The sequence below is a fragment of the Cetorhinus maximus genome, chromosome 13 (assembly GCF_964194155.1).
Source record: "Cetorhinus maximus chromosome 13, sCetMax3.hap1.1, whole genome shotgun sequence".
NCBI lineage: Eukaryota > Metazoa > Chordata > Chondrichthyes > Lamniformes > Cetorhinidae > Cetorhinus > Cetorhinus maximus.
In genome coordinates, this window is record NC_135891.1 from 22,425,886 (window position 1) to 22,450,789 (window position 24,904).

The 24,904-nt window shown below is 44.6% G+C and overlaps 1 protein-coding gene across 15 annotated transcripts in view; it reads right to left on the bottom strand.

Annotated features, from left to right (window-relative positions):
• Positions 1-24,904, bottom strand: part of LOC144688485 (band 4.1-like protein 1) — a 289,382-nt gene that overhangs the window by 9,428 nt on the left and 255,050 nt on the right. For 6 of the 15 annotated variants that reach the window (XM_078555094.1, XM_078555098.1, XM_078555091.1 and 3 more), the window contains 7 exons: positions 21,315-21,452; positions 20,976-21,026; positions 20,316-20,735; positions 17,973-18,086; positions 3,815-3,895; positions 3,592-3,684; positions 457-537 (listed from right to left, as the gene is read on the bottom strand). In XM_078555094.1, coding sequence (XP_078411220.1) covers positions 457-537; positions 3,592-3,684; positions 3,815-3,895; positions 17,973-18,086; positions 20,316-20,735; positions 20,976-21,026; positions 21,315-21,452 — 978 coding nt within the window. The remainder of the gene's footprint in view (positions 1-456; positions 538-3,591; positions 3,685-3,814; positions 3,896-17,972; positions 18,087-20,315; positions 20,736-20,975; positions 21,027-21,314; positions 21,453-24,904) is intronic. The other 9 variants (XM_078555102.1, XM_078555101.1, XM_078555099.1 and 6 more) reach the window with 5 other exon arrangements.

Genomic DNA, 24,904 nt, shown 5'->3' on the forward strand with positions numbered 1-24,904 from the left:
GCTGTCTAAGGAGCCTTGGTGAATTCCTGCAGTGCATCTTGTAGATGGTACACACTGCTGCTACTGTGTGTCGGTGGTGGAGGGAGTGAATGTTTGTGGATGTGATGCCAATCAAGCGGGCTGCTTTGTCCTGGACGGTGTCGAGCTTTTTGAGTGTTGTGGGAGCTGCACTCATCCAGGCAAGTGGAGAGTATTCCATCACACTCATGACTTGTGCCTTGTAGATGGTGGGCAGGCTTTGGGGAGTCAGGCGGTGAGTTACTCGTCTCAGGATTCCTAGCCTCTGACCTGCTCTTGTAGCCATGTTAATTATATGGCTAGTCCCATTCAGTTTCTGGTCAATACAGTAAACATGTAATCAGGAGCTCCTTCCTTTTATTCAGGATCACATTTTTTTTTGCAAAAATGAATTAACAGAATGACTGTACACGTTCAGTGATGCAAAAGGTTTAGTACCTGGTCTTGGTCAACATCGGCATCTCCTGTGATGATGATTCTTTTCTCAATCCTTGTTTCTGAAAATCCTCCTTTCACTGACTGAAAACATAATAAGTCCCAATTGTTAGTATCAATTGTAAGCTCAGAAGAAAAATCTGCTCTTCCAGCCTAAACCTTAGCTCTGCGTACTATCCTTCGGGGGTACTGCATGCACCCTGTATTGGGCAAATAAGATCTAGCTGCATGGGTTTCTCAGCAACAGTGTGCTGACTCTCAAAAATGGCAGTTGGTTTCCATACATGTTGGACACCCAGCTGATTGAAATAACAGGACCAGAGAAATTACATCAAATAATTATTTGACACTGAATTCCATGTCAAAAAAGAACAAGAAAAAATACACCTCATTCCAGCCACACATCATTTCAACTGTTGTGACAATTTTTCTCCTTGGTCTTGACTAAAATTCAATTATTGTATTAGCCTTAGTATGACAAAATCTACATGGACTACTTTATTGTTGACCATTAATTTATATCAATTTGTCTCAGTGGGAGCCCTCTTGCCTCCAGGTCAGAGGTTTGTGGGTTCAAGCTCCACACCAGGTCCTGAGCAGATAAACCAGGCTGACATTTCACTGCATTGCTGTGGGGGTGCTGCATTGTCAGAACTGTCATTTTTTTTGGATGAGATGGTGAATGAGGCCCCATCTGTCTGGTCCAATGGTTCAGGTCAATGCAAAAAATCCATGAATCCAAATACTCGAAGAAAACAAATTTATCTTGGTTCCCTGGGCAATATTTCTTCCTGAACCAATACTCTAAAGTTGATCGTTGAGTTCTTCAATTAATTTGCTGTCAGTGGGACCTTGTTTTGCTGTGCACAATCTGGTTACCAATTTGCTTATGTAACATAACTACCTAATTCCACTGGGTGAGCAGAGTTAAAATTGGCCATTTTATTTCTTGCACAATAAAAAGACTGGAATATAGATTTGCAACAAGCTCATTTATTCAGTGGTACACATTGGTTGAAGTGGCTGTCACATATATCCAGTCTCTGTCATTAACTTTTCTATGATGGCTATAATGCCCTACTAGGAAATGCTAACCCAGCTATGGAAGTAGCAGATGGTGGTTGCATAACCAATTGGTGAACTGCATTGCATAAAAACTCTGCTTTGGAGGTTCAACAATGTAGAAACCAGGTGTTACGATATAAAGTATGGGCTGGTACAGACATTTGATGGAGCAGGGATGTGTGCAGAGTATCAGCATAGAAGTTTGTAAGCATAAGACATGGACCCACTGGGTTGAATATTCCTGGCTGGGCTGCGATACAGACATTGACCTCAATTCTGGATCTGGAACCCAGAAGCGGCCGTGGGGGGACGTCAAATGTTTCTGTTGGTGGCAAGTTAAGAAGCTGCCTCCAGGAGCATGTGCGATGAGGGATGACAGGCAGGTTCCAGTGTTGGGATGTCCGTTCAGTGTGGCCCATGGGTCGAGCCTTGTTTCAAACAGCAGAGCAGATTGCCTGGTGTCCTGGCCAAAATTTATTCCTTAACTAACAAAACCAAAAATAAATGAACTGGTCACGTATCTAATTACTGTTTGTGCAAGACCTTGCTGTGCACAATTTAGCTGCTATGGTTAAAATAAGGAAGAGGGTAATCAAATACTGAGGCATTTAATATAGACAAATGCAGTCATGACGCTAAAGAGAATTTTTTAAAAAGTGGGACTAGAAAATAAATGGACTAGTGCAAAAGCTGCATTTGTGGGGTAGCATTACTGTCTTACTCATGCATATCAACAATACAATGTGAGGCAACAGTACCGAAAACTATTCAGGTCTTGGGAGGTATGGTGAGAGGATTGAAGTCTAAATCAGAGGTTAGTTTGTAAAAAGGCACTGGCACGAAATTATGTACAATTTTACCTGCCTGGTACTAAAACAAGGGTATCCAGCAATAAAAGCAATTCAACCAACTTAAATAATATGAACTACGAGAACAGATTGGAAATCTTGAGATTCTTTACTCAGACCCAGGGTAATGCTCTGGGGTCCCGGGTTCGAATCCCACCACGGCAGATGGTGGAATTTGAATTCATTAAAAAAAAACTGGAATTGAAAGTCTAATGATGACCACGAAGCCATTGTCCATTGTTGTAAAAACCCATCTGGTTCACTAATGTCTTTTAGGGAAGGAGATCTGTCACCTTACCTGGTCTGGCTTACATGTGACTCCAGACCCACAAGTAATGTGGTTGACTTTTAAATGCCCTCTGAAATGGCCTAGCAAGCTACTCAGTTCTCACGGGTAATTAGGGATGGGCAATAAATGCTGGTCCAGCCAGCGGCACCCGCATCCCACGAATGAACAAAAGAGAATACTCAGAAGATAATTTCCTATGCCCTCATGATCCTTAAGGAGACACAGAGATCAACAGAAAGCAGTATAGCAAAAATCCTTTATTGACAATGAAATGTTCTAAATCCACAACGACACAAAATCCACATTTTAGTTTTCACTGCAGAAGATGAAACATTGGTTATCCCTGCAGCCTGGGATACAATAAGCTCAATTTATTTTCTCAGTCCAATTACTTGTTTTTCAGGTCATAAGCCAGGACACAGAAAACAGGTTTGACTGCAAATGTGGTCCCTGAAACACTAAAAATCTTGGAAACCCATTTTTATATAAAAAATGAATTTAACTTTGTTGCTCACTAGTTGGCAGGGCCCTGGTTGTAGGCCTATATTCCTGGCTGTTCCTGAACTTTCTCCAAGCTCATTCATGTGATTTTATGAGTTTTCCAGGTTGACAGGCATCAATGGTCCAATTCTCCAAGTACTGTACCATAGAGTAAACTCTACTACTATACGGTTACCTCTGCTGGTCTTCCAACGAGTCAAATATTTGGTTGGGAGGAACAAGACTTTCAGAATATAATATCAGGGAAGGAATGTGAATCTCCTTAGCTGATAAAGCAAGATTAAAAATGAAACTCAAGGTCATAACTTTTAGTTCAATATTTCTTGCCAAAAGTAAAGTGCTATCTTTAAACGGCTATCCAATTTAACTAATAGTTGCATTTGCATAGCTTTGGGCACATTCTCAACACAAATGGCCTGTCATCAACTGTGTTACCTTAGTGATATGAGTAGTGGTTGATGTAGATATGGTTTCCGAAGTAACAGACTGGGAGCCTGTTACATTTGTAGCTCCACTGCCACTGTCAACCTGAAAAACAAATAAAATATACACAGCTTACAGGAGACGGTCAGGCTACGAAAGACAGTTCTAGCCCCAAGCAAGAAATAACAATCTAGAAATCTTAAAAAATGATCTTATGCAGCATTGAGTAACTTACAAATGACGTGGACACAGTTTCCGAGATGATGTTTTGAGAACTTGTTACAGCTTCATTCGCTGGACCTGAACTATTGGTAAGCTGCAAAAAGAAACAAAAAAAACACAACTCACATTAAACAGGTCTTATGTTGCTGAAACGTCTAACTTTCTGTATTCTTAGAATGAATTCGTTGATTCTGTGCTCAAAACTCTGCCACCAATTTGTGATTGCTCCCTTTGAGTGTATGATTGCTGAAGTTACCTGATTTAACTTGAGAATGATGTGATTATGTGCCGGTGTGCCCATGGAAACCTACATAAACAGATCCAAAGTAAATACGGGCCTAAATTTACCTTTGGTGTGTAAATAATTAAGTGAAGCAATTCAAAAATTTCTTTTCAGATTTGACAGAAGCATGGTGAGCTTAGTATTCAAATCCATGTTTGTCCTGTTGCTGCATATCCCATTATTTTCAAGTTGTGGGTAATTTGTATGATGTTATATTGACTATTAATAATATGAATGTACATTGCAGACGTGGGCCATTAAAGGAGAACATGCATGTCTGTGCCACCTTTCTGAACCCGATCTCCCAAAGCATTTCACTGCCTTCACTTTTAAAATACAGTCACTGTTATAATATAAGCAAATATGGCAGCCAACTAGTGCACAGCAGGGCCTTGCAAGCAGCAATGAGATAAGGATTACTTGCTTTTCTTAAATGATATTACGTGTGAGATAAACATTGGCCAGGACAGTAGGAGAATTCCACTGCGCTTTTTGAAATAGCGCCATGGGATCTTCCATATCAACCAAGAGGACAAATGGTACCTGTCAAAAGTGTTGGCTGAGGTTATGCAATCATGTCAATTTGAAGTAAGTGAAACTGAAGACCGGATGGGGCATATAGTATAAGGATCTGGCACATTAAAGGTTAATGTAGGACTGAGTACGGTACTGCCCACACAGTGATGTAAGAGAACACATGACCCACACTTAGGGGTCAGTGTAGTGTTGGACAGAGCCGAATGTATAAGCAAGCATGGAGACAGCACCTAGCTGGGACCTTTACTGCACCTATGTATATCCTTTCTAGTAGTTAATAAATATTTACTGTTGAATTACCTTAGACTAAGAATACCTTAATAAGGTCTACCAAACTATGCCCAACACCTTACAACATGGTGGCAGCAAATGGAACAACTTAAAATCTCACAGAGGCTGCAAAAGAAAATTGAACTCCTAGGTCAGAATCGTCCCAGGTTTGCACTAAGTGCGGGTAGCGGGCAGGTGAAACGATGTTTTACCCACCGGCTGCAATCGTATCGTCCCAAACCCGCCACATTAATTATGCATTCCTGGGAAACGTGCCGTTTCCATGGCAGGCGAGCTCTCAATCGCTCGTCATGCCATCACCTCACCGCTTCATCATGCCAGGTGCTATACTTAAAGTCTAGCCGTGTGCACACCTCTCAGTGCTTTCAGCCCAGGACTACTGCAGGGAAGATGTCCAGAAAAGGCAAAAAGACTGCAGTCCCCAGGTTTAATGATGTATCGCTTGAAAGCCTTTTGGACGCTGTGGAGGCCTGCCTGGATGTCCTCTACCTCCGATCTGGCTGCAGGATGGGCAGCGGCATGACCAACCAGGCTTGGGAGGTGATGGCAGCGATGTTCAGCACTGACACCCTTCAAAAGAGGACAGCCACCCGGTGCCGCAAGAGGATAAATGAGCTTTTCCGTTCCACCTGAGTAAGTCACTCTTCTCATCAACTCTACTCATACACTCACAAACCCATCACACATGCACAGGGCCCTCACTCACTGCCAGTTAAAGGGACATCACCATTCACTCTCTCACACACCTTCATTGTCCTCATCCCATCCATAGGGCCACCAGCAAGCCTGGCATACTTATCATCTGGCCTGGCAGGTGTCCTGCTTACACTTTCTCCATCTCTATTCACGCAGGACAAGCTGGCACACAAGAGGGAGAGGTCACAGACCGGTGGAGGAACGCCTGAAATCAAGGTCCTCACCTTGAAAACAGAGTCATTCAGCTGGCTGGCGACAATCAGGGCGTTTCTGTGCTGATGGTGAGGTCGACGCTGCTCTACCAAGTGAGGATCCAGCAGTGCAACACTCATCAGACAACCATGCTGTGAGTGATGTGTCTTGTTTCACAGGCCACTGCCATGCACTACCACCCCTTACTACCACTGGCACATCTGGGAAACTGCCAAGCGAGTCCACAACCCAGGGCCTCCAGTCAAGCGCCGAAGAAACCTCTGAAGAGGAATCTGGAGGCATCCTCCTTGAAGTCCCGTCACAGCGCTCACCCACACCCTCCACCAGCGCAGAGACACACACCTTGGCGGGACCTAGCTTCAGAGTAGCCTCAGGATCACTATCAGATGAGCACATAGCACTGTCTGATTCACAGCAGGTGGTGGCAGGGACTTCCCGGGTGTCCGACACTCAGAGGACAGCTGGAGGCCAGAGATTTGCAGAGTCCGAGGCAGATGCCGAGCCGCTGGACTCGATCATGATACAGTTGCTGGAACTGCAAAGGCAAACTTGGGAACATCAGGAAGGGATGTCTGCTGCACTCCTCAGATTGCAAGGCACGATGGAGGAGTCTGTCCGCCTTTGGGCTGAGGTGATGGTGCCGGCATGGCAACGCACCGAGGTCAACACTGGTAGATGACAGCCACCATGGAGACCTTGGTCCAGGACATCGCTCCTGCACTGCTGCGCGGGCTCAACTCCATCATTGATGCCATAGTTGGCCTCCAACGGTGTGTACACGAGAGGGGTGCAGGGCAGTTCAATCTCACTCCAGCTACCCCTTCTCCTCATGGAGTCAGCCAGGGGCCCTTGGGCATTCATAGGGAGAAGACTCAGCAGGTGTAGCCCCCGGGGCCATCCATCCAGGTGACTCTGGGAGTGTCTGGCCCATCCAAATCCCCTCTTCCTGTAACATTGGCAGCTCCAGCTCCACAGGCAGAGGAGGGTGCCACTGTCACACAGCAGGACCCCAAAAGCAGGCCAGAGCCCTCCAGAGGACGCCCGCCATGATCATCTTAGACAGGGCTTGGCAGTCAGCAGGCTGCTTCCACCTCCGCTGTGGATGTCTGGCGAGCACCAAGACATAGTGGCAGGGTTAGGGAAGTTAAGATGTCGCTGCACAGTTTGGGCACGGGTGTTAATCACTTATGCGTTCACTATTGTCAATAAACTCCCAAGAATGTCTCCCTGTCTATGGCTCCCTGTTCTGATGAGCAGTGTTCTTGTCACTCAGAAGTGAAACCTTTTTGCACAAGGTAAAGGCAGGTGTCTCAGTCCAGGCCCGTTTCCTTGTGCTTTGTGCAGCCTTCAGACCAAAGTGATGGTCCGGCCTCACACTCACTGGAAATATTACTGATGCCTGCATCTTGACGGTGCTCGTCATTGCTGCCAGAATGTTGTGTTCAGAGTACCTTCATTCTCTGTGTGCTCTCAGCACCTATAAGGCGGGGCTGGCCCCCATCTCTTCAGCATCTGAGACCACTGACGTTGTGCTCCGGAATGGATCAGAAGCTGAAGGTGGACAAAGGATCAGATGCTTTTAAAGTTTCATGGCTGCGTCTCTATGATATGACCCTGATCATAGAGCACAAGCGAGCTTCCCTCAGACAGACAGGAGTCAGATAGTCTCAGAGGCTACATGAGGATCTACGGAGTAACCTCACTGCATGTTGTCATCATCCTCCTGCAATTGAGCATCTATTAGGGCCGCCACTGTGTCTCCATGACAGAACTATTCTCACAGAGGGTACGTGCACTGTCATAAGTCAGACTGGAGACAAACGTTCACAGATGCAATGTAAGGATCTATGATGTCTCCTCACTGCATTTAGTCACTATGCTCCACAAATCTTGTAGCTAAGAGGGTCTCCTGAGTGCGCTGGCCTTGTCTGGCCAGTGCAAGGGCCTCATCCCCATCACTGTCGCCTTCAAACACCTCCTCACCCTCATCGCCATCGGTGTCCTCCTCATCAGAGACCTCCAGCTCGTGCATCCGCTCCTCAGCCAGCTCCTCTCCCCGTTGGAGTGCCAGGGTTGTAAAAGGCGCAGCAGGTGACGACGATGCGTGACACCCTCTGTGGACTGTATTGCTGGGCTCCACCAGACCGGTCCAGGCTCCGGAACCTCATTTTCAGCATCCTGATGGTCTGCTCTAACAAGTTGCGAGTTGCAGCATGAGCCTCATTATACCTTTGCTCTGCTGCAGTCTGAGGCCGCTGCATGGGTGTCATCAGCCACGTCCTCTGCGGGTGGCCCTTGTCCCCTAGGAGCCAACCCTGCAGCCTCTGTGGACCCTGGAAGACTTCAAGGACCTGTGACTGACTGAAGATGTAAGAGTTGTGCACACTCCCTGGAAACCGTGCGCAGACCTGCAGGATGTGTTCCTGGTGGTCGCGCACCAGCTGCACATTCAGCGAATTAAACCCCTTGAGGTTGATACAGTTGACCCCTTGTTGTGATGGAGATCCGAACGCCACACGAGTGCAGTCAGGGGCATCTGTGGGAACCAGAGCTCTGCGAAAATCTGATTGATCGCTCTTGCATCCTGGCTGTTCTGGTCCTGGACGAAATGCACAAAGTTGTGTGCCCTTGTGAAGATGGCATCCGTGACCTCATGGATGCATTTGCAGGTGGAGGCTTGTGTTATCCCACATAGGTCACCTGTGGAGCCCTGAAAGGACCCACTGGCATAGAAATTGAGCACTGTGGTCACTTGTACGGCCACTGGCAGTGGATGCTCTTCATGTCCCCTTGGCGCCAAGTCCTGCAGTAGCTGGTAGATCTGACCGACCAGTTCCCTAGACATGCGCAGTCTTCGGTGATACTGGTTCTCGGTCATCTGCAGGAATGAAAGGTGTGTCTATAAACCCTGGGTCTAGCTAAGCGCTGACCAGCGATGGATCACTGTGGCATTTGGGTAGCATGTGAGGGGGCCTCAGCCGCCCCTTCTTCCAGAGGGTGCTACTCCTCACTCTGCACAGCCAGGCGCCTCAGTCACTCTCTTCTCCGTCTTCTTCGCTCTCTGTACGCCATGAGGCATACAGCTAGGTCACCAAGCTCCATGATCCTGATGTACTCCTCCTGCAGAATGAAAGAGAGAGACGTGTGGGTTAGCATGGGTGTACTAAAAACTCATCTTGGTTAAGTCTGAATGCCCCTTAGTGCATCCTGGAGATTGCTGGTCACCACTTGGATGGCTGCCTGAAACCGCACCCACCTCCGCCCCACTCCGCCTGACCAATTGGCAGAGTTTTGCCCATTGGACTGCATGCTGTGCTCTCAGCTCAGGCATTCTCCTAACCTGCGCTGCAAGATTGCAATGTTAGCTTGAACCATGGGGATCACAGAATCGTTAATGTAGCAGGAGGTCATTCATCCCATCGTGTCTGCACCAGCTCCCTGAGCATTTTAAACTTACTGCCAATCTCCTGCCTTTTCCACGTAACCCTGCACATTGTTTTTATTTAAACAATCATCCAATGCCCTCTTGAATGCCTCAATTGAACCTGCCTCGACCACACTTCCGGGCAGTGTAATCCAAACCCCTAACTACTCACTGTGTGAAAAAGATTTTTCTTACCTTGCATTTGCTTCTTTTGCAAAATGCCTTAAAACTGTGCTCTCTGGTTCTTGATCAGTTTATAAGTGGGAGCAGTTTCTCCCTATCTACTCTGTCCATTCCTTTCATGATTTGGAAAACTTCTATCAAGTATCCTCTTAGCCTTCTCCTCTCCAAGGAAAACAGTCTCAACTTCTCCAATCTTTCCTCATAACCAAAGACTCTCATCCCTGGAACCATTCTCGTAAACCTCTTCTGCACTCTCTCCAGTGCGTTCACATTCTTCCTATAGTGTGGCACCCAGAACTGTACACAATACTCCAGCTGAGATCTAACCAGTGTCTTATATAAGTTCATCATAACCTCCCTGCTCTTATATTCTATGCACAAATTAATGAAGCTGAGAATACTGCATGCTTTAGAAACAGCTCCCTCGACCTGTCCTGCCACCTTTAATGCTCCTGCACACCCTTTAGAATAGTATCCTTGATTTTATACTGTCTCTTCATGTTCTTTGAACCAAAATGTATCACCTCACACTTCTCCGCATTGAACTTCATCTGCCACTTATTTGCCCACTCCGCCAATGTGTCAATGTCCTTTTGAAGTTCTACACTGTCCTCCTTACAGTTTACAATTCTCCCAAATTTGTGTTTTCTGCAAACTTTGAAATTGTCCCCTGCCCACCAAGATCAGGAAAAGCAAGGGCCCCAATACCGACCCCTGGGGAACTCCACTGCAAACCTTCTTTCAGCCCAAAAAATACCCATTAATCATTACTCTCTGTTTCCTACCCCTCAGCCAATTTTGTATCCATGATGCTACTGTCCCTTTTATTCCATGACCTATAACTTTCCTCATAAGTCTGTTGTGTGGCACTGTATTGAAAGCCTTTTGGAAGTCCGTATACACCACATCAACAGCCTTTCCCTCATCAACCATCTCTGTTATCTCTTCAAAGAACTCCAGCAAATTAGTTAGACACGATTTTCCTTTAACAAATCCATGCTGACTCTTCCAAATCAATCCACATTTTTCCATGTGACTACTAATTCTATTCTGAATAATTGCGTCCAGAAGTTTCCCCACCACCGAAGTTAAACTGATTGGTCTGTAATTGCAGGACAGATCTATACAACTTTTTTTGAACAAGGGCGTAATGTTTGCAACTCCCCAATCCTTCAGTACCTCCCCCGAATCCAGGGAACATTGAAAGATTATTGCCAGTGCCTCTGCAATTTCCACTCTCACTTCCTTCAATATTCTTGGGTGCATCTCATCAGGTCCCGATGTTTTAGCAAGTTAGTTAGACACGATTTGAGTACCGACAGCTTATCCAATACCTCTTCATCATCAATTTTAAATCCTTCGAGTGACTGAGTTTCCTCCTCTGTCACCATGGCCTGGGCAGCATCTACCGCAGAGGTGAAGACAGATGCAAAGTATTTATTTAACACCTCAGCAATGCCTCTTGCCTCTATGTGTAAATCCCCTTTTTGGTCCCTAATCGGCCATTCTCCTCCTTTTGCAACCTTTTTACTATTGATGCGCTTATAGAATACTTTGGGATTTCCTTTTGTGTTAGCTGCCAGTCTTTTTTCATAATCCCTCTTTGCTTCTTGTATTTGCTTTTTCGCATCCCTTCTGAACCTTCTGTATTCAGCTTGGTTATCAATTGTATTTGTTACCTGACATAAGCGCACTTTTTCTTCTTAACTTTTCTTCTAACTTAATTATCTCCTTTGTCATCCAGGGAGCTCTAGATTTGTTTGTCCTACCCTTCCTTTTTGAGGGAATATAGCTTGACTGTGCCCAAACCATCTCCTCTTTGAAGGTAGCCCATCGTTCAGTTAATGTTTTTCCCACCATCCTTTGGTTCCAGTCTATCTGGCCCAGTTCCATTCTTGACCCTAGCACCACGGAGACAACAAACCATCCTGGAGTCACACTGACGGTTACAGAAAAGCCTGTCTGCTCCCCTAAATAAAGAATCCCCGATCAATACAGCTCTTCTGCTCTTCTTCCTCCCCTCCTGTACAGCTGGGCCACCCCTCCTGTACAGCTGGGCCACCTGTGGTACCACGGGCATTGGCTCTTGCTGCAATCCTCCAAGGATCCATTGCCCTCACTGATATCCAGAATGGAAAACCAGTTAGTGAGTGGGACCTCTGGTGACTCCTGCAATACCTTCCTGTTTCTCTTGGAGTGGTTGGCAGTCACCCATTCCCTATCTGCCTGCTTGCCCCTAACTTGCAGTGTGCCCGCCTCTCTGAATGTGCTACCCACGTAGTTCTCTGCCTCACGGATGTACCTCAGTGACTCCAGCCACTGTTCAAGCTCTGAAACGCAGAGCTCAAGTTTGTGCAGCCGGTGACACTTCCTGCACACGGGCTGGTCAGGGTCACAAGAAGTGTCCACGTCTCCCCACATGCCACAGGGCGGGTATTCCGCTTGGCTGAGCTGTGCTGCCATACCTTAACCGTAAACCTTTGACATCACTTTTTTGCTTAAACCTCAGTTACTTTTACTTACTTTAACCTTACTCTTGTAGTATTAACTATAAACTGGAGATTAGTAGAAAGTAGAAATTCTTTTCCCTTACTCACAAATCAGCTCCCTCTCCTGTGCCTATAAATTCTTTCTTTCCCTGTCCTTGTTTAGAAATTTACGTTTCTGTACTCGCGCTGTTTTCAATCTCCTGACTCTCTCCACTCGCGTTGTTTTATCTCCCGATCTCGCGCTGTTTTATCTCCCGAATTCTTGCTGTTTTATCTCCTGAACTCTCGCTGTTTTATCTCCTGGATACCCGTCCAAACTGGGATGATAACATTGCAAGGGGCTGTGAGCGCCTCCGCCAGTGACTGCTAAATGGCCATCTTTAGCAAGGAGATTGTACAACGTGTCCAGTCATCCAAATGTTCTGCACTGCACTAAAACGTCTGTGCTTGAGGGGTGAAAAGCTCTGGTGCGCTTGGTGGTACTTTGATGCCTTTGCGTTGCTTGAGAGGGCAGAGAAGCTAGATCCCCGACTCCAATCATATTAACGTGGCTGTGTCTGAACTGTCTCAGCTGCAGAGGAATTGTCACTTTATACAAGGTTTGCCTAATGCATGGCCGCAACCCTCGCCCACCCTGCATGTGCTTGTGTGCTACCTTTTAACTGCAGGGCAGCCCTTGCCTCACCCTGCTGAACACACCTCAAACTGAAGTCCAATAGGTGACCCAGCGAGCGCTCCACAACGTTACAGTGTACTCACCTCCGAGTTCCCCTCAAAGTGCAGTCCACCAAGTGCGCGCCTTTTATATGCTGTTGTAAAACACGTGAGTTTGGGCAGACGATCCAGTAGAGGGGACGATTCCGGCAGGCTGGGCTTATAATGATACGCACATGTATGAGGTTCCTGACGTCTGATGGCGAGAAACGCAGCCCACATTCGGAGGGCGGAGAGGACGATTGCAAATTGGTTTCACGACGTTGTGAAACCGATTTTTGGCCTTCTCGCCATATCGTCTGCTCACGCCACCGAGCAAACCCGACGCCAGCGGGCACGGAAAATCCCAGCCGTAGAAAATTGAAGGAAAAATCCAAGCAGCATTATGACCTGAAAAAAAAGCTCAAAAAGCAAAGGCACAGAAGGAAATTGCCATAGAAAAGCTCCAAAGAAACACTTGGAAGCTGAAGGCAGAAATTAAATTTCTCGCTGCGCAGAAGACTCCACTGAATCCCATGAAGTCCAGTTTCAATACTCAAGAGTATTCAGAGTCAGCAGACCTGGCAGGGGAAAGCTAAAAATTTAAAAATCCTGGACAACACAAGTCCTGAAAAAAGTTACACGCTGCAGTGATCAGAAATTGACATTTAAATCATATTTTGAGAAACCAGATTCCCCAGTCAGCTCCTGAACATGCTCCAAACAAACGAAAAGAAAATTAATTAAAAATTAATTGCGACTGAGCAGGCAGCTTTAGAAGCCCAGCAAAACCAGGATTCGACGCTTCTAAGACCCGAGAACATTGCACTAAAGCGGGGAAGACTCTAACTCAGACTTGTCCAACGCCTGGCCCACAGGTCACAACCTGGCCTCCCTCCGAAACCTCTATATCCAGCCCACCGACTCACTGTTCAAACTACAGGCAAGTTGAATGAAAGATCTGCAAGGAGCTGCTCCTCCAATTACAGGCTGTTTCTCTCCCGTGTTTGCTGCTGATTAGGCTCTCCAATGAGCCTAAATCAGCAGCAAATTCAGTAGAGAATCAGTCCCTGATTGGAGGAGCAGTGAGCAGTGTGAAGGCGAGTAACTGCTCCTTTGTTTTCAGAGCGTGCGCTCTCTCTTGCCCTCCTGCACAGGCATTGGCCCCTGAAGAAGCACAGGGCCAAGATGGCAGGGTGGGAAGGGAGGCCACGAGGGAAAGCAGAGTCGTCATTTTTTAAAAAAAAGAACTGAAATAAAATACCAAAATTTACAAATACACACTGACTGAGAACATGAGATGAAATCATGCTGCTTTCTGGTAGTGATGATTGGTTGATCACTCTCACGGCCGTCCCAAGCAAGGGAAGCACGCAAGGGCTTGGGAGAGGGGCAGTAAGAAGGGTGGCAGGCAGGAAACAACAGGCGTTCGGCAATCACGAGGAGGTCGGGAAGGCCGGCGGGGCAGGTGGAGGTCGGGAAATGCCTGCTAAATGGGAGGTGGGCCTGGCCGCCACCTCCTCATCAGTTCCTTCTGAGGTAAAATATCCAGACTTTGTAGGCCTGGGTGTGGAGTCAATCTGTGTGCGTGTGTGAGAGAGAGAGAGAGTGCCTGTGAGACAGAGAGAGAGAGCGCAATAAAGAGAGAAAGCGAGCGCGATAGAGAGAGCGTGATAGAGAGAGAGCGCGATAGAGAGAGCGCGCGATAGAGAGAGAGCGTGCGATAGAGAGAGCGTGCGATAGAGAGAGAGCGTGCGATAGAGAGAGAGAGAGCGTGCGATAGAGAGAGAGAGAGCGTGCGATAGAGAGAGAGAGAGCGTGCGATAGAGAGAGAGAGTGTGCGATAGAGAGAGAGAGCGTGCAATAGAGAGAGAGAGCATGCGATAGAGAGAGAGCGTGCGATAGAGAGAGCGTGTGATAGAGAGAGAGAGCGTGCGATAGAGAAAGAGAGCGTGCGATAGAGAGAGAGAGCGTGCGATAGAGAGAGGGAGCGTGCGATAGAGAGAGAGAGCGTGCGATAGAGAGAGCGTGCGATAGAGAGAGCGTGCGATAGAGAGAGAGCGATACAGAGAGAGAGTGATACAGAGAGAGAGTGATACAGAGAGAGAGAGACAGAGAGTGATACAGAGAGAGAGAGTGATACAGAGAGAGAGAGTGATACAGAGAGTGCCTGTGAGACAGAGAGAGAGAGAGACAGAGGACCCTGAGACCAGGAGTGAGCTGGACACATGTGTCCTGCTTTCCTCCTCTTCCTCCCTCCCCAAAAAACCTATCCACAAAGCACGCTGGGAGAGAAGGAAAACTCAGGCTGAAAGGCAACCTGCTTTTGACCCCACTTTTGTATGAATTCCACCGAGGCCAGCATGGAGCGTGTGCCGCCAGAGGTGAATGCAAGGTCGGTGTTAGTTAAACCCAACTCATTAACTCAGGCCCGGTCCCCGCTCCTTCCCTGTTGACCAGGACTTGGGGCCTAGTCTGTCTCTCTTTTGCTCTGCTTAAGCAAAAAGGGAAAAAAGGTTTTATTGGTGAACTCTGCTGTTTAGCCAACTCATGTTTATTATTGTGAGAAATCTTATCTGGCCTGAAATTTGATCACTGGCCCATTGAGAAAAAAATTGCAATGTGGCACCCAACACCCCCACCCCACAACTTGAAAAGGTTGTCTAAGCCTGCTCTAACTAGCCAATCCAGGCAGCCATTGTTGAAAACATTTAAGTGATTTCAGTGATTCCTTAGATTTATGATTGCTTCAGGTCTGGATAAAAAGGCATGTTGCTTTATTCAGTAGGCCTGATAGCCGACAGTTTAATAGCTAGACAAGGAATTTACAAATCATCTGCAAAATTTTATGAAGATTTAAAATCATTCGACACTTATTTTAACCTCAGAATTAACAAAATCCTTGAAAGGGCTAAAACTAATACATGTGTCCAGCAGCCAGGTGAACCTATCGACTGAGTCATTAATGAGCTGTGCAGAATGGCTGAAGGCTGTGATTATGGTGATCTGGAATCTGAGTTAATCAGGAATAGAATAGTTGTAGAAGTGGCAGGAGACACACTCTTGGACATGCTTCAAGCGAAGGATAATCTAACCCTTGAGAAAGCTACCCAGATTGTCAGGCAATCTGAAATCCATTTGCAACACAGATCTGTATTCACGGGAGAAAGCAAACCATGGTACAGAGTAAACCCCACTGTCCAGTTAGTGAAACAGATTAGAAACAGGGACACTCCAGGACAAGGGAAACAATACCCTAACTGACCAACAGAGTGACCATGCCAGCGCTGTACAGCAGAGCACCCCCACACATGATCAGTATCCGGCGAATTCAGCCCAGCGCTTCCAATGTAACTGAATAGGACACTTCGGGAAGCTGTGCAAAAGATCAAAATGCACAGAAGATCCCAAGAGGATTCATGAGGTCGAGACAGCACAACAGGAGGACACACAACCATGCTTCTTGAGTGAGGGCAAAGATCCAGGATTATGTTCTGTAACGTGGACATTCTCGATTAACGGCCATCTCGCAAACTTTAAGTTGGACACAGGAGCCAGTGTTACGGCCTTATCGGACAAAGAATTGTGGCTGAGGCACCTCTGGCTACGAACAACAGGCATAGCACTTTATGGGCCCAGAGAAATCAGACTTCTGGTCATAGGCATGATTCTGGAACCATTGAGGTATGGTGGCAAACAAATCTTCAAGCTGGTGTACATCATCCATAACCAGTATTTTTCCCTCTTAAGCAGAGATGCCTGTGTAGCTCTGAATCTCCTCAAAATGGCAAAAGATGTTAAGATAACCACTGTCGTAAATCATACCGAACTACAAGTTCCCAAGAGCTCCAACAAGAAAGATTCTTTTGACTGAGACTTCAGCTCCGAATTGTGTTCTCTCTTTGCAGAGTAGGTTCGTCCACTTTTGTTACAGGTGCCAGAAGCCTCTCATTGTTCATACCAACCAACCACTCAGATGGCTACCATGACAATCAAGGGAGGAGCCAGCAACGGCTCTGACACCAGTTGGAGAGATAAACCGAGATTACAGGGCAGACGCTGCAGTCCCCGGCCAGCATGACAATGCCACAAACGATGCTGGAACCGAGTAACAGCCATCCACTGATGACAGCACACCACACAGTCAAACACAAGTCGCACCTTCACAACAGGAAGAGCCGTCTTCCATCCTAGCATGTGTCATAGTGAGCCACACAAAGGAAGAAGAAAAAAAAGCACTATAGAGACAGGTTCGGAGTTTGTCCGCCCAGTAAAGAGCAGGATATACCAACCACCATCTATCACTACAATTGGGGAATCGACAAAGAGCAATTCAATGCCAAAGAACAGAAAAAGAGGATGAAAAGGCACCCACACGTCAGAACAATCTCTGATTCAACAAAATTTGCCTGAAGTGACAGAGCCTACCACTCCTCTAACTGTAGCGAGGATAAGATATGGAAGGGCTATAAAGCCTCCAGACTGCCTAAACCTTTGAACTCAGACTTGAGGGGAGAAAATGGGGTAGTAGTAATCATGTAAATACAAGGGGAAAACTGGGATAACTTGTAAATATATTGGATAAAGACTTTGGGGGGGGTTGTTCTATAAGGGCCTGGCACATAATAGATTAATGTGAGACTGAGTACAGTACCACCCACACAGTGATGTAACAGAACACATGACCTGTACCTAGGGGTCAGTGTAGCGCTGGAAAGAGCTGTGTGCAGAAGCAAGCATGGAGGCAGTACCTCGTTTAGATCTTTACTATACATATTGAACTACCTAAGACTACAAATACCTTAAGACCTTCCAAAATACACCCAACACCTTACAACAGGACATATAATAAGTGACTGGTGTTATAATACTTATTCTGTGCTACCGCCCAAGACAATTTAAACTCAGTAAAATCTATCAATTTGCAAGCATCCTAAACTACTACCCAATTTAAGTTTTCTGATAGAGGATATATTCATTAATATGACAACATTAGGAGCAACTCCAAACAGAGGAAAATCAAACAGGACAAACCAGCAGTTATGAAATAGAAGTGTAAATAGAACTGAGCACCCTAGGCTTTGTTGGCCAGAATGCTAGGGCTCACAGCTGGACTTGTTGTGTGGCTGTGGTTTAAACACACCTGCAGAACTTATAACTACAAAAGACCGGAAAATTGGGCGAGTGTCTGCTAACGTCCATTTTATGACTCTGCAAAAATGTTCAACATAGATATTAAATATTACTTTTTATTTAATTCTTCCACCACAAAATGTTTACATTTCTCTCAAGGTTCACCTCCACCTCTGCAATGACCACTGTCTGACCTCTATTTGGAAGAAGCAAATTAAACCCCGAATACCTGGGTGGTTTTGGTGCTTGCTTTTGTTTCAAATGATGAAGATGTTTCTTTGGAGGAAGTTTCTGTCTTTACAGTAGGTGCATCTTGTGGTAGTCCAGCTTTTGTTTTTATATCCTGTAAGATAAAAAGAATACCCAAATTTATTTTTAAAAATGTAATTGTCTATTATTCTTTAGACATGGTTTACCCACACTGCCATCAGCATGAGAAAACATTTCTCCATTACTTACTTCTGTCAGACCTGAAATAAATTCGAGATGTATTTATTCCCACAAATGATATTCTCCAGGAAAAAAAAATCCATTATAACTTAAATATATAATTTTTATCCATGAAATTATTTCCTGTTCATGTAATTTTAAACAGAAGTAAATACAAAGGTCCTGAAATTAACCAGTGATTTAAGCGTCCAAGTGCCCAATTCCTCTCCTGCCTTTTTATGTCAATAAAACCCACTTGTTACACATTTCCCAAAGAAAGGGATTTGGAATTAAGCAACAAGTATTTGTAACCTCGTATTCCTTAGCATAATTTCAGGACCAAGGTCTTTGAAAGACAATGGCCTGAATTTTCACTGGGCTGAGGAGATTCGGAGATTGGTGGGGATGGAAAGTTGCCGTCTCATGACGGCGTGCCAATTTGACAGCATCTTTCTGCCACTGGACCATTTTGCAAGAAGCTGTTTTGTGCGGGTGGAGGGTGGGGGTGGGGAATGGAAGAGAGGAGGTAACAGCTACCCACCCACAACCAGCAGGCAACCATTTAAGTCAATTAAAGAGCCTATTAAGGCCCCTCTCTGAACGCTGACTGGAATTTTCCAGATGGCATGCGGACCCACCCCACTGGGGTTGAAACCCAGCCAACAAATGGAGGTGAGCTCCCAGCAGTAGAGCAGGGTGGTCTGCACTCAATCATTAATGTTAATCACCCCTGCAATCACAATAACCAGAGGGCTGTAACTGCAGCGCTGCAGAGAGCTTCCCCTGCTCAATGGTGTCTGCCTGCTGTGGCCACTTTTTATTTTATATTTTGAAGATTCTTCAAAGGGCATGTCCATCTTGAGGTGCCCTCTCTTTATTCGACCTATGTCAGCAGCACCGATCTCTGATGGGAATCCTATTGGTCTTCCAGCCTTGGGAGCCTGCTCACCATCCTTAATTGGATGAGGCTCCCAGAGGCAGCCACTTAATTGGCTACCTCCTCCAAAATCTCTTCCAGGGTCTTGCCACTGGAACTTCCAGTTCCCTAACCTGGAATTCAGCCCGCTGTCAAGATCAGGACCCTGGAATGAAAACTCAGCCCAATGTTTAAAACTGGACAGGATTCGGAGAATAATTATGTCGAGTAAGCTTACTATACCAACAGGGGGAAAAGAGACAAGACAACAATCCTAGTTCATGCACAATAAATACATAGCAACAAATAATACAACAGCAATCTCTTAAAGGAGTTACATGTTCTATATACTGTTATTACTGTTCTGACCAACCAGGGTTAAATTTTTTCAACCTGTATGAATTATTAAATAAAGTCATCTATTGTTGGCCAGGTGGCCCCTAGAGTACCAAAACTGACATTCTGAATTGAATCTCCAAATAGTAAGGCTTTCCTAAAATATATTTAATAAAAGCAAAACTCTAACCTATAGTTTAAAAAAAAAATCAGAATTGTTGAGAAAATGGATCCAAGTTACTGGAAATTAATAAAAATAGATATTCTTTAGATCTAAATGGAAGTATTCATCTCCTTTAATAGAAACAGTGCTGTTGTAAGCAAAGTGTTGCTTTTGTTCAAGATTTTTGTGGTGCAGACATTCAAGTTCAGATAGGATCAAATGTCATTTAGTTTCTTGAATACAAACATTCCTGTTAACAAGCACATGCTCTGATACAGGTTATATAGTTAGTGTAATATTACATTCTGTTAGAACAAATAAAGACAACTTTACAACACATTCACAGGTTAAACTAAAGCATTTAGTTACTTAAAAGTTAAAATCTGAGATAAAAAATAAAAGTTGTTCAAAATATAATACAGGTCAGTCAGCATCTGTAAAGGGAAAAAACAGGTTACAACATTTCAGGTCAAATGTGAAGCGCAGGCACCCAAAATGTTAACCTGTCCTTTTTACAAATGCTGGTCAACTTGCTCTGTAAATCCAGCATTTTTTTTTAGTTTATAGAAATGCATTATTTCTTAACTTAATATGCTTTAGTAAATCTACCGTGGTTTACTTCAGGGAAGCAAGCAATTAGGTGAGAGGGTTACAGTTTTACACACACTGAAAGGTGAAATGTAGAAGATGGGGACATGCATTCCATTTCCTAATAGGTGTTAGGTTACCTCCTGTTGAGGTTTTTCTTCAGAGTCTTCAAATTTGTGGTCAATGTTCTTATGTTGGTCTTTCCCATCCTCTTGAGCAGGTTGTCTTTCAGTACTTTTAGCAGGCAGAGTACTGACATCAGGTTCAGAGGTGGCACTGTCTGTTCTTTCTCGTTTAGCCATCTTAGTTTGCGTTGTTAGCTTCCTCACTTCTAATATTCCATCAACTTCAACTTTACCTGGTACTGTAAATTCTTTCTCAGCTTCAATATGTTCAGAGGAATTTGTAGGGATGTTTGAATGTTTGTGTTCAACCTCCACACATGTCTCCTTTGTCACCAATGGCTGGGCCACAAGTTCTTGCATCTGCTCCATGACTTCTTCAGATTCTTGTTTGACTACCGTAGACCTCTTTTGTGGTTCCTGCTTTGCTTCAGTGCTCTGAGCAAGAAAGAATGGTGAAGATCAAGACAATAAGGATTGAAACGTAACATTGGTTGGAATGTGAATGGTATGGATCAATGCATAAAAAGTAAATATTTAACGAGAGGAAATTGGAAGTTGGTCAAAAATAATCAAAACATGACCGTGGACAAACAGTTGAAGTGACACAAATGGGTTTTATGAAGAAACAGATAAATTAAGGTGTAAACAGGTTGTTAATTAATTAAAATCAGCAACCTGGGATTTGTCAGATTCTTCATCGTGTAGTTTGTGTGGAGATAACGCCTCCTGTAAAATGAAAAGATGTTCATGAGATAACAGCATATTTTTTCTTGCTTTTTGAGATAGATGGGATGGCATATTTGTGAAAACCTGAGTAACACTTGTGATTTGACAGGTAATTTTGATTACATTAGAACAAACACAAACTCTGAATGCATTGAACAGGAAATTAGCAGAAAACATAGAAGAAAGTTTGCAATACCAGTAGCAAGCTGTAAAAATACTTCATTCACATAATATTTAGATGAACCTTTAGATCATATATAAAAGTGAAGTTTAGCAAGAGTTAAACACCTGTGTGATATTTACTGAAGAAACAGGACCTTCTAACGTCTCCCCTTTTACTGGTGATTTCCCTGGAGATTTTGAAGTTTCCTGTGAAGGTTTTACTTCCCTGTCTTCCAAGGCACATTCATGAGCAGCAGGTTTAGTCTAAACAGACAAAAGCATTAGTCAAAAGCTGAATGGGAGAATTCAGAAAGCATAGTCTTCACTGTTAAATGGCACAGCAGCACAGTTTGCGAGCTAGCACCACAGCAATAGCAGGAAATCAGCCACAAATAATTGTTTTGACAGGCATTAGTATGCTTAAAAAGGAAAGAGCAGAACAGTGAAGAGAAAGAAAATAAACTAAGCAAGGGAAATCACAGCCTATTCTTTTTCAGAGCATCAAAATGCAACTTTCTAGCAATATGGGAAAAGCATTATTTTTTTTTCAGGAGGCACTTCAACAGTTGCCTCGACAAACAGTCCTCATTGTTCTCAAAGGCCAATTTGGCTAGCTCGATTGACATTTGCAGTTGCAAAACTCCAAATGGTCTAAATAAAAAAGGAAGCAAATGAACAGATTGAATACAATGCTCTGCATTTAGCAATACATATGACTAAAACATAAAATGGCAGTTTATTAATAAGCTCATTTCAAGCTATGTAAACTTGGTATGATGTAAAATGCCATTTGACAAAACATGCTGGAACAATGTTTCCTTGTGACAATTCATATGAAGAGTTACCACTGCTTCTGCCAATTCCACTTCACAGCCTGAATCGGGTGATCCAACGTCAGAAATCTGTGCAGCATGATCCAACACTTTAACTGGCTTCTTTGGGTAAGTATTTTCTCCCAATTTCAATTCAAAATAGGATATTTTATCCTTCAGGGTAGCTGACCCCATATCATATATTTCTGCATATCTCTCTTTAAGCTTGGTTGAAGAGTAAATTTCTGTCACCTCTGATGGATTTGGAGGCTCTCTCCCATGCTTAGTTGTTGAGTTCTCTTTTCCAGGTTTAAAGGAGTGTTTTAAAGGATCTACTTTTGACACCTCTTCAGGAAGTCCTTTTGTGATCCTCATGTACTCAAGTTCTGTGTGTTTGATGGATGTAGGCTCTTCATCTCTTGACTTTGATGAATGCGTAACCATTGTTGAATGCTGCAGCTTACATAATTCGTCAACTTTAGAAAATGCTGCTTTAAGAACCAAATTCTGGTCAGACAACTCAAGATCAGGTGAATTTGGTTCAGATGATTTTCCCTCAGAAAATTCCATTTGAGATTCCGACCTGGAATCTACTTTGTCATTCACAGAAAATAATTGATCAGATTGATCTTGGTTAGTATCTAATGAAAGTTCAGTGGATACAAAGCTATCAAGTTCTGGCAAGTTCTTAGATTTTGAATAGTCCAATTTTGATGGCATATCTGTGGAGTAATGTACAGGTATTTCAGATTCATCTCTCACTGTTCCTAGGAAACAATCTTTAGATGATTTCCTTTCATTTTCTTGAGATATAGATTTAGCAGAATTATTGGCATCACTCTGGAGAACTGGTTTGAGTATTTTATCATCCTTTGGTAAAAAGGGTATGAACTTTCTTCCATCCTCCATTGTACACGGCTCTGGCTCTTTTCTATCCTCTGTTGCACACGGCTCTGGCTCTTTTCCATCCTCTGTTGTACACGGCTCTGGCTCTTTTCCATCCTCTGTTGTACACGGCTCTGGCTCTTTTCCATCCTCTGTTGTACACGGCTCTGGCTCTTTTCCATCCTCTGTTGTACACGGCTCTGGCTCTTTTCCATCCTCTGTTGTACACGGCTCTGACTCTTTTCCATCCTCTGTTGTACACGGCTCTGGCTCTTTTCCATCGTCTGTTGTACACGGCTCTGACTCTTTTCCATCCTCTGTTGTACGCGGCTCTGACTCTTTTCCATCCTCTGTTGTACGCGGCTCTGGCTCTTTTCCATCGTCTGTTGTACACGGCTCTGACTCTTTTCCATCCTCTGTTGTACGCGGCTCTGACTCTTTTCCATCCTCTGTTGTACACGGCTCTGGCTCTTTTCCATCCTCTGTTGTACACGGCTCTGGCTCTTTTCCATCCTCTGTTGTACACGGCTCTGGCACTTTTCCATCCTCTGTTGTACACGGCTCTGACTCTTTTCCATCCTCTGTTGTACACGGCTCTGACTCTTTTCCATCCTCTGTTGTACACGGCTCTGGCTCTTTTCCATCCTCTGTTGTACACGGCTCTGGCTCTTTTCTATCCTCTGTTGTACACGGCTCTGGCTCTTTTCCATCCTCTGTTGTACACGGCTCTGGCTCTTTTCCATCCTCTGTTGCACACGGCTCTGGCTCTTTTCCATCCTCTGTTGCACACGGCTCTGGTTCTATTCCATCCTCTGTTGCACACGGCTCTGGCTCTTTTCCATCCTCTGTTGGACACGGCTCTGGCTCTTTTCCATCCTCTGTTGGACACGGCTCTGGCTCTTTTCCATCCTCTGTTGTACACGGCTCTGGCTCTTTTCTATCCTCTGTTGTACACGGCTCTGGCTCTTTTCCATCCTCTGTTGGACACGGCTCTGGCTCTTTTCCATCCTCTGTTGTACACGGCTCTGGCTCTTTTCCATCCTTTGTTGCACACGGCTCTGGCTCTTTTCCATCCTCTGTTGTACGCGGCTCTGGTTCTATTCCATCCTCTGTTGTACACGGCTCTGGCTCTTTTCTGTCCTCTTCTGGTTTTGTTGTTTCATGTTCTCCTGTGGAAGAGAGTTTTGAATCTCCTTTGTCTTTTGATAGAGTGCATTCTTTGGACTCTTTTTCCGAGGATAGCCTTGACTCTTTGTTATCCCATCTTGCAGAACATGGTTGTGACTCTTTGGCATCCCCTTGAGAAGAGCAAGGCTTTGACTGTTCTTCAGCTTTATAAGTTTCAATAACATCCAACTGTGAAATAGCTTTGCATTCATCTTGTTCAGTAAGTGTTGCCTGTGATTCCTTTTCAACCACTGGGAGGATGAATTTAGATTCACACTTTACTTCCACTTCTAGAGTAGACAGAGACTCCTCTTGGCCAGCCACTTTTGTGGCATGCTGTTTTTCCGAGAAATTTAGCTTGAATTCATTCTCTTCATCTGAACGTGATTTGCCTTTGTTAATCACAAAATGAATTGGAATAATCTCTTGGTCATTCATTTGGAAAGTTGTCTTGATTGTTTCTCCCTTGTCTTGGTCATACATTTGGGAATCTGCCTTTCCTTCTTGCCTGTCTACCTGAGCGCCTGGACCTCTCTTTTGGTCAGCAATTGGAGAACCTGGTTTGGATTCTTTGTAATTGTCTTGCAGGGGAACTGGTTTTGAGTATTTTTTATGCTCCTTGCACTTTGTTTCATCATTTCCAGGGGAAATGAGCTTGGTTTCCTCCCCGTTGGTCACTTGCAAAGGCAACACAAGCTCTGCCTCTTCAGGTGCTTGGGAATCTGGTTTTGAAGAGTCCATATTTTCTTCAGATTTAGATAGTTCTTTTCCAGTGTTTATTGAAGCTTGTTCTGATGAAGATTCAGTGATGCTAACAGATTCATCAGCAGCCTGTTTATTTTCCGAGATTAC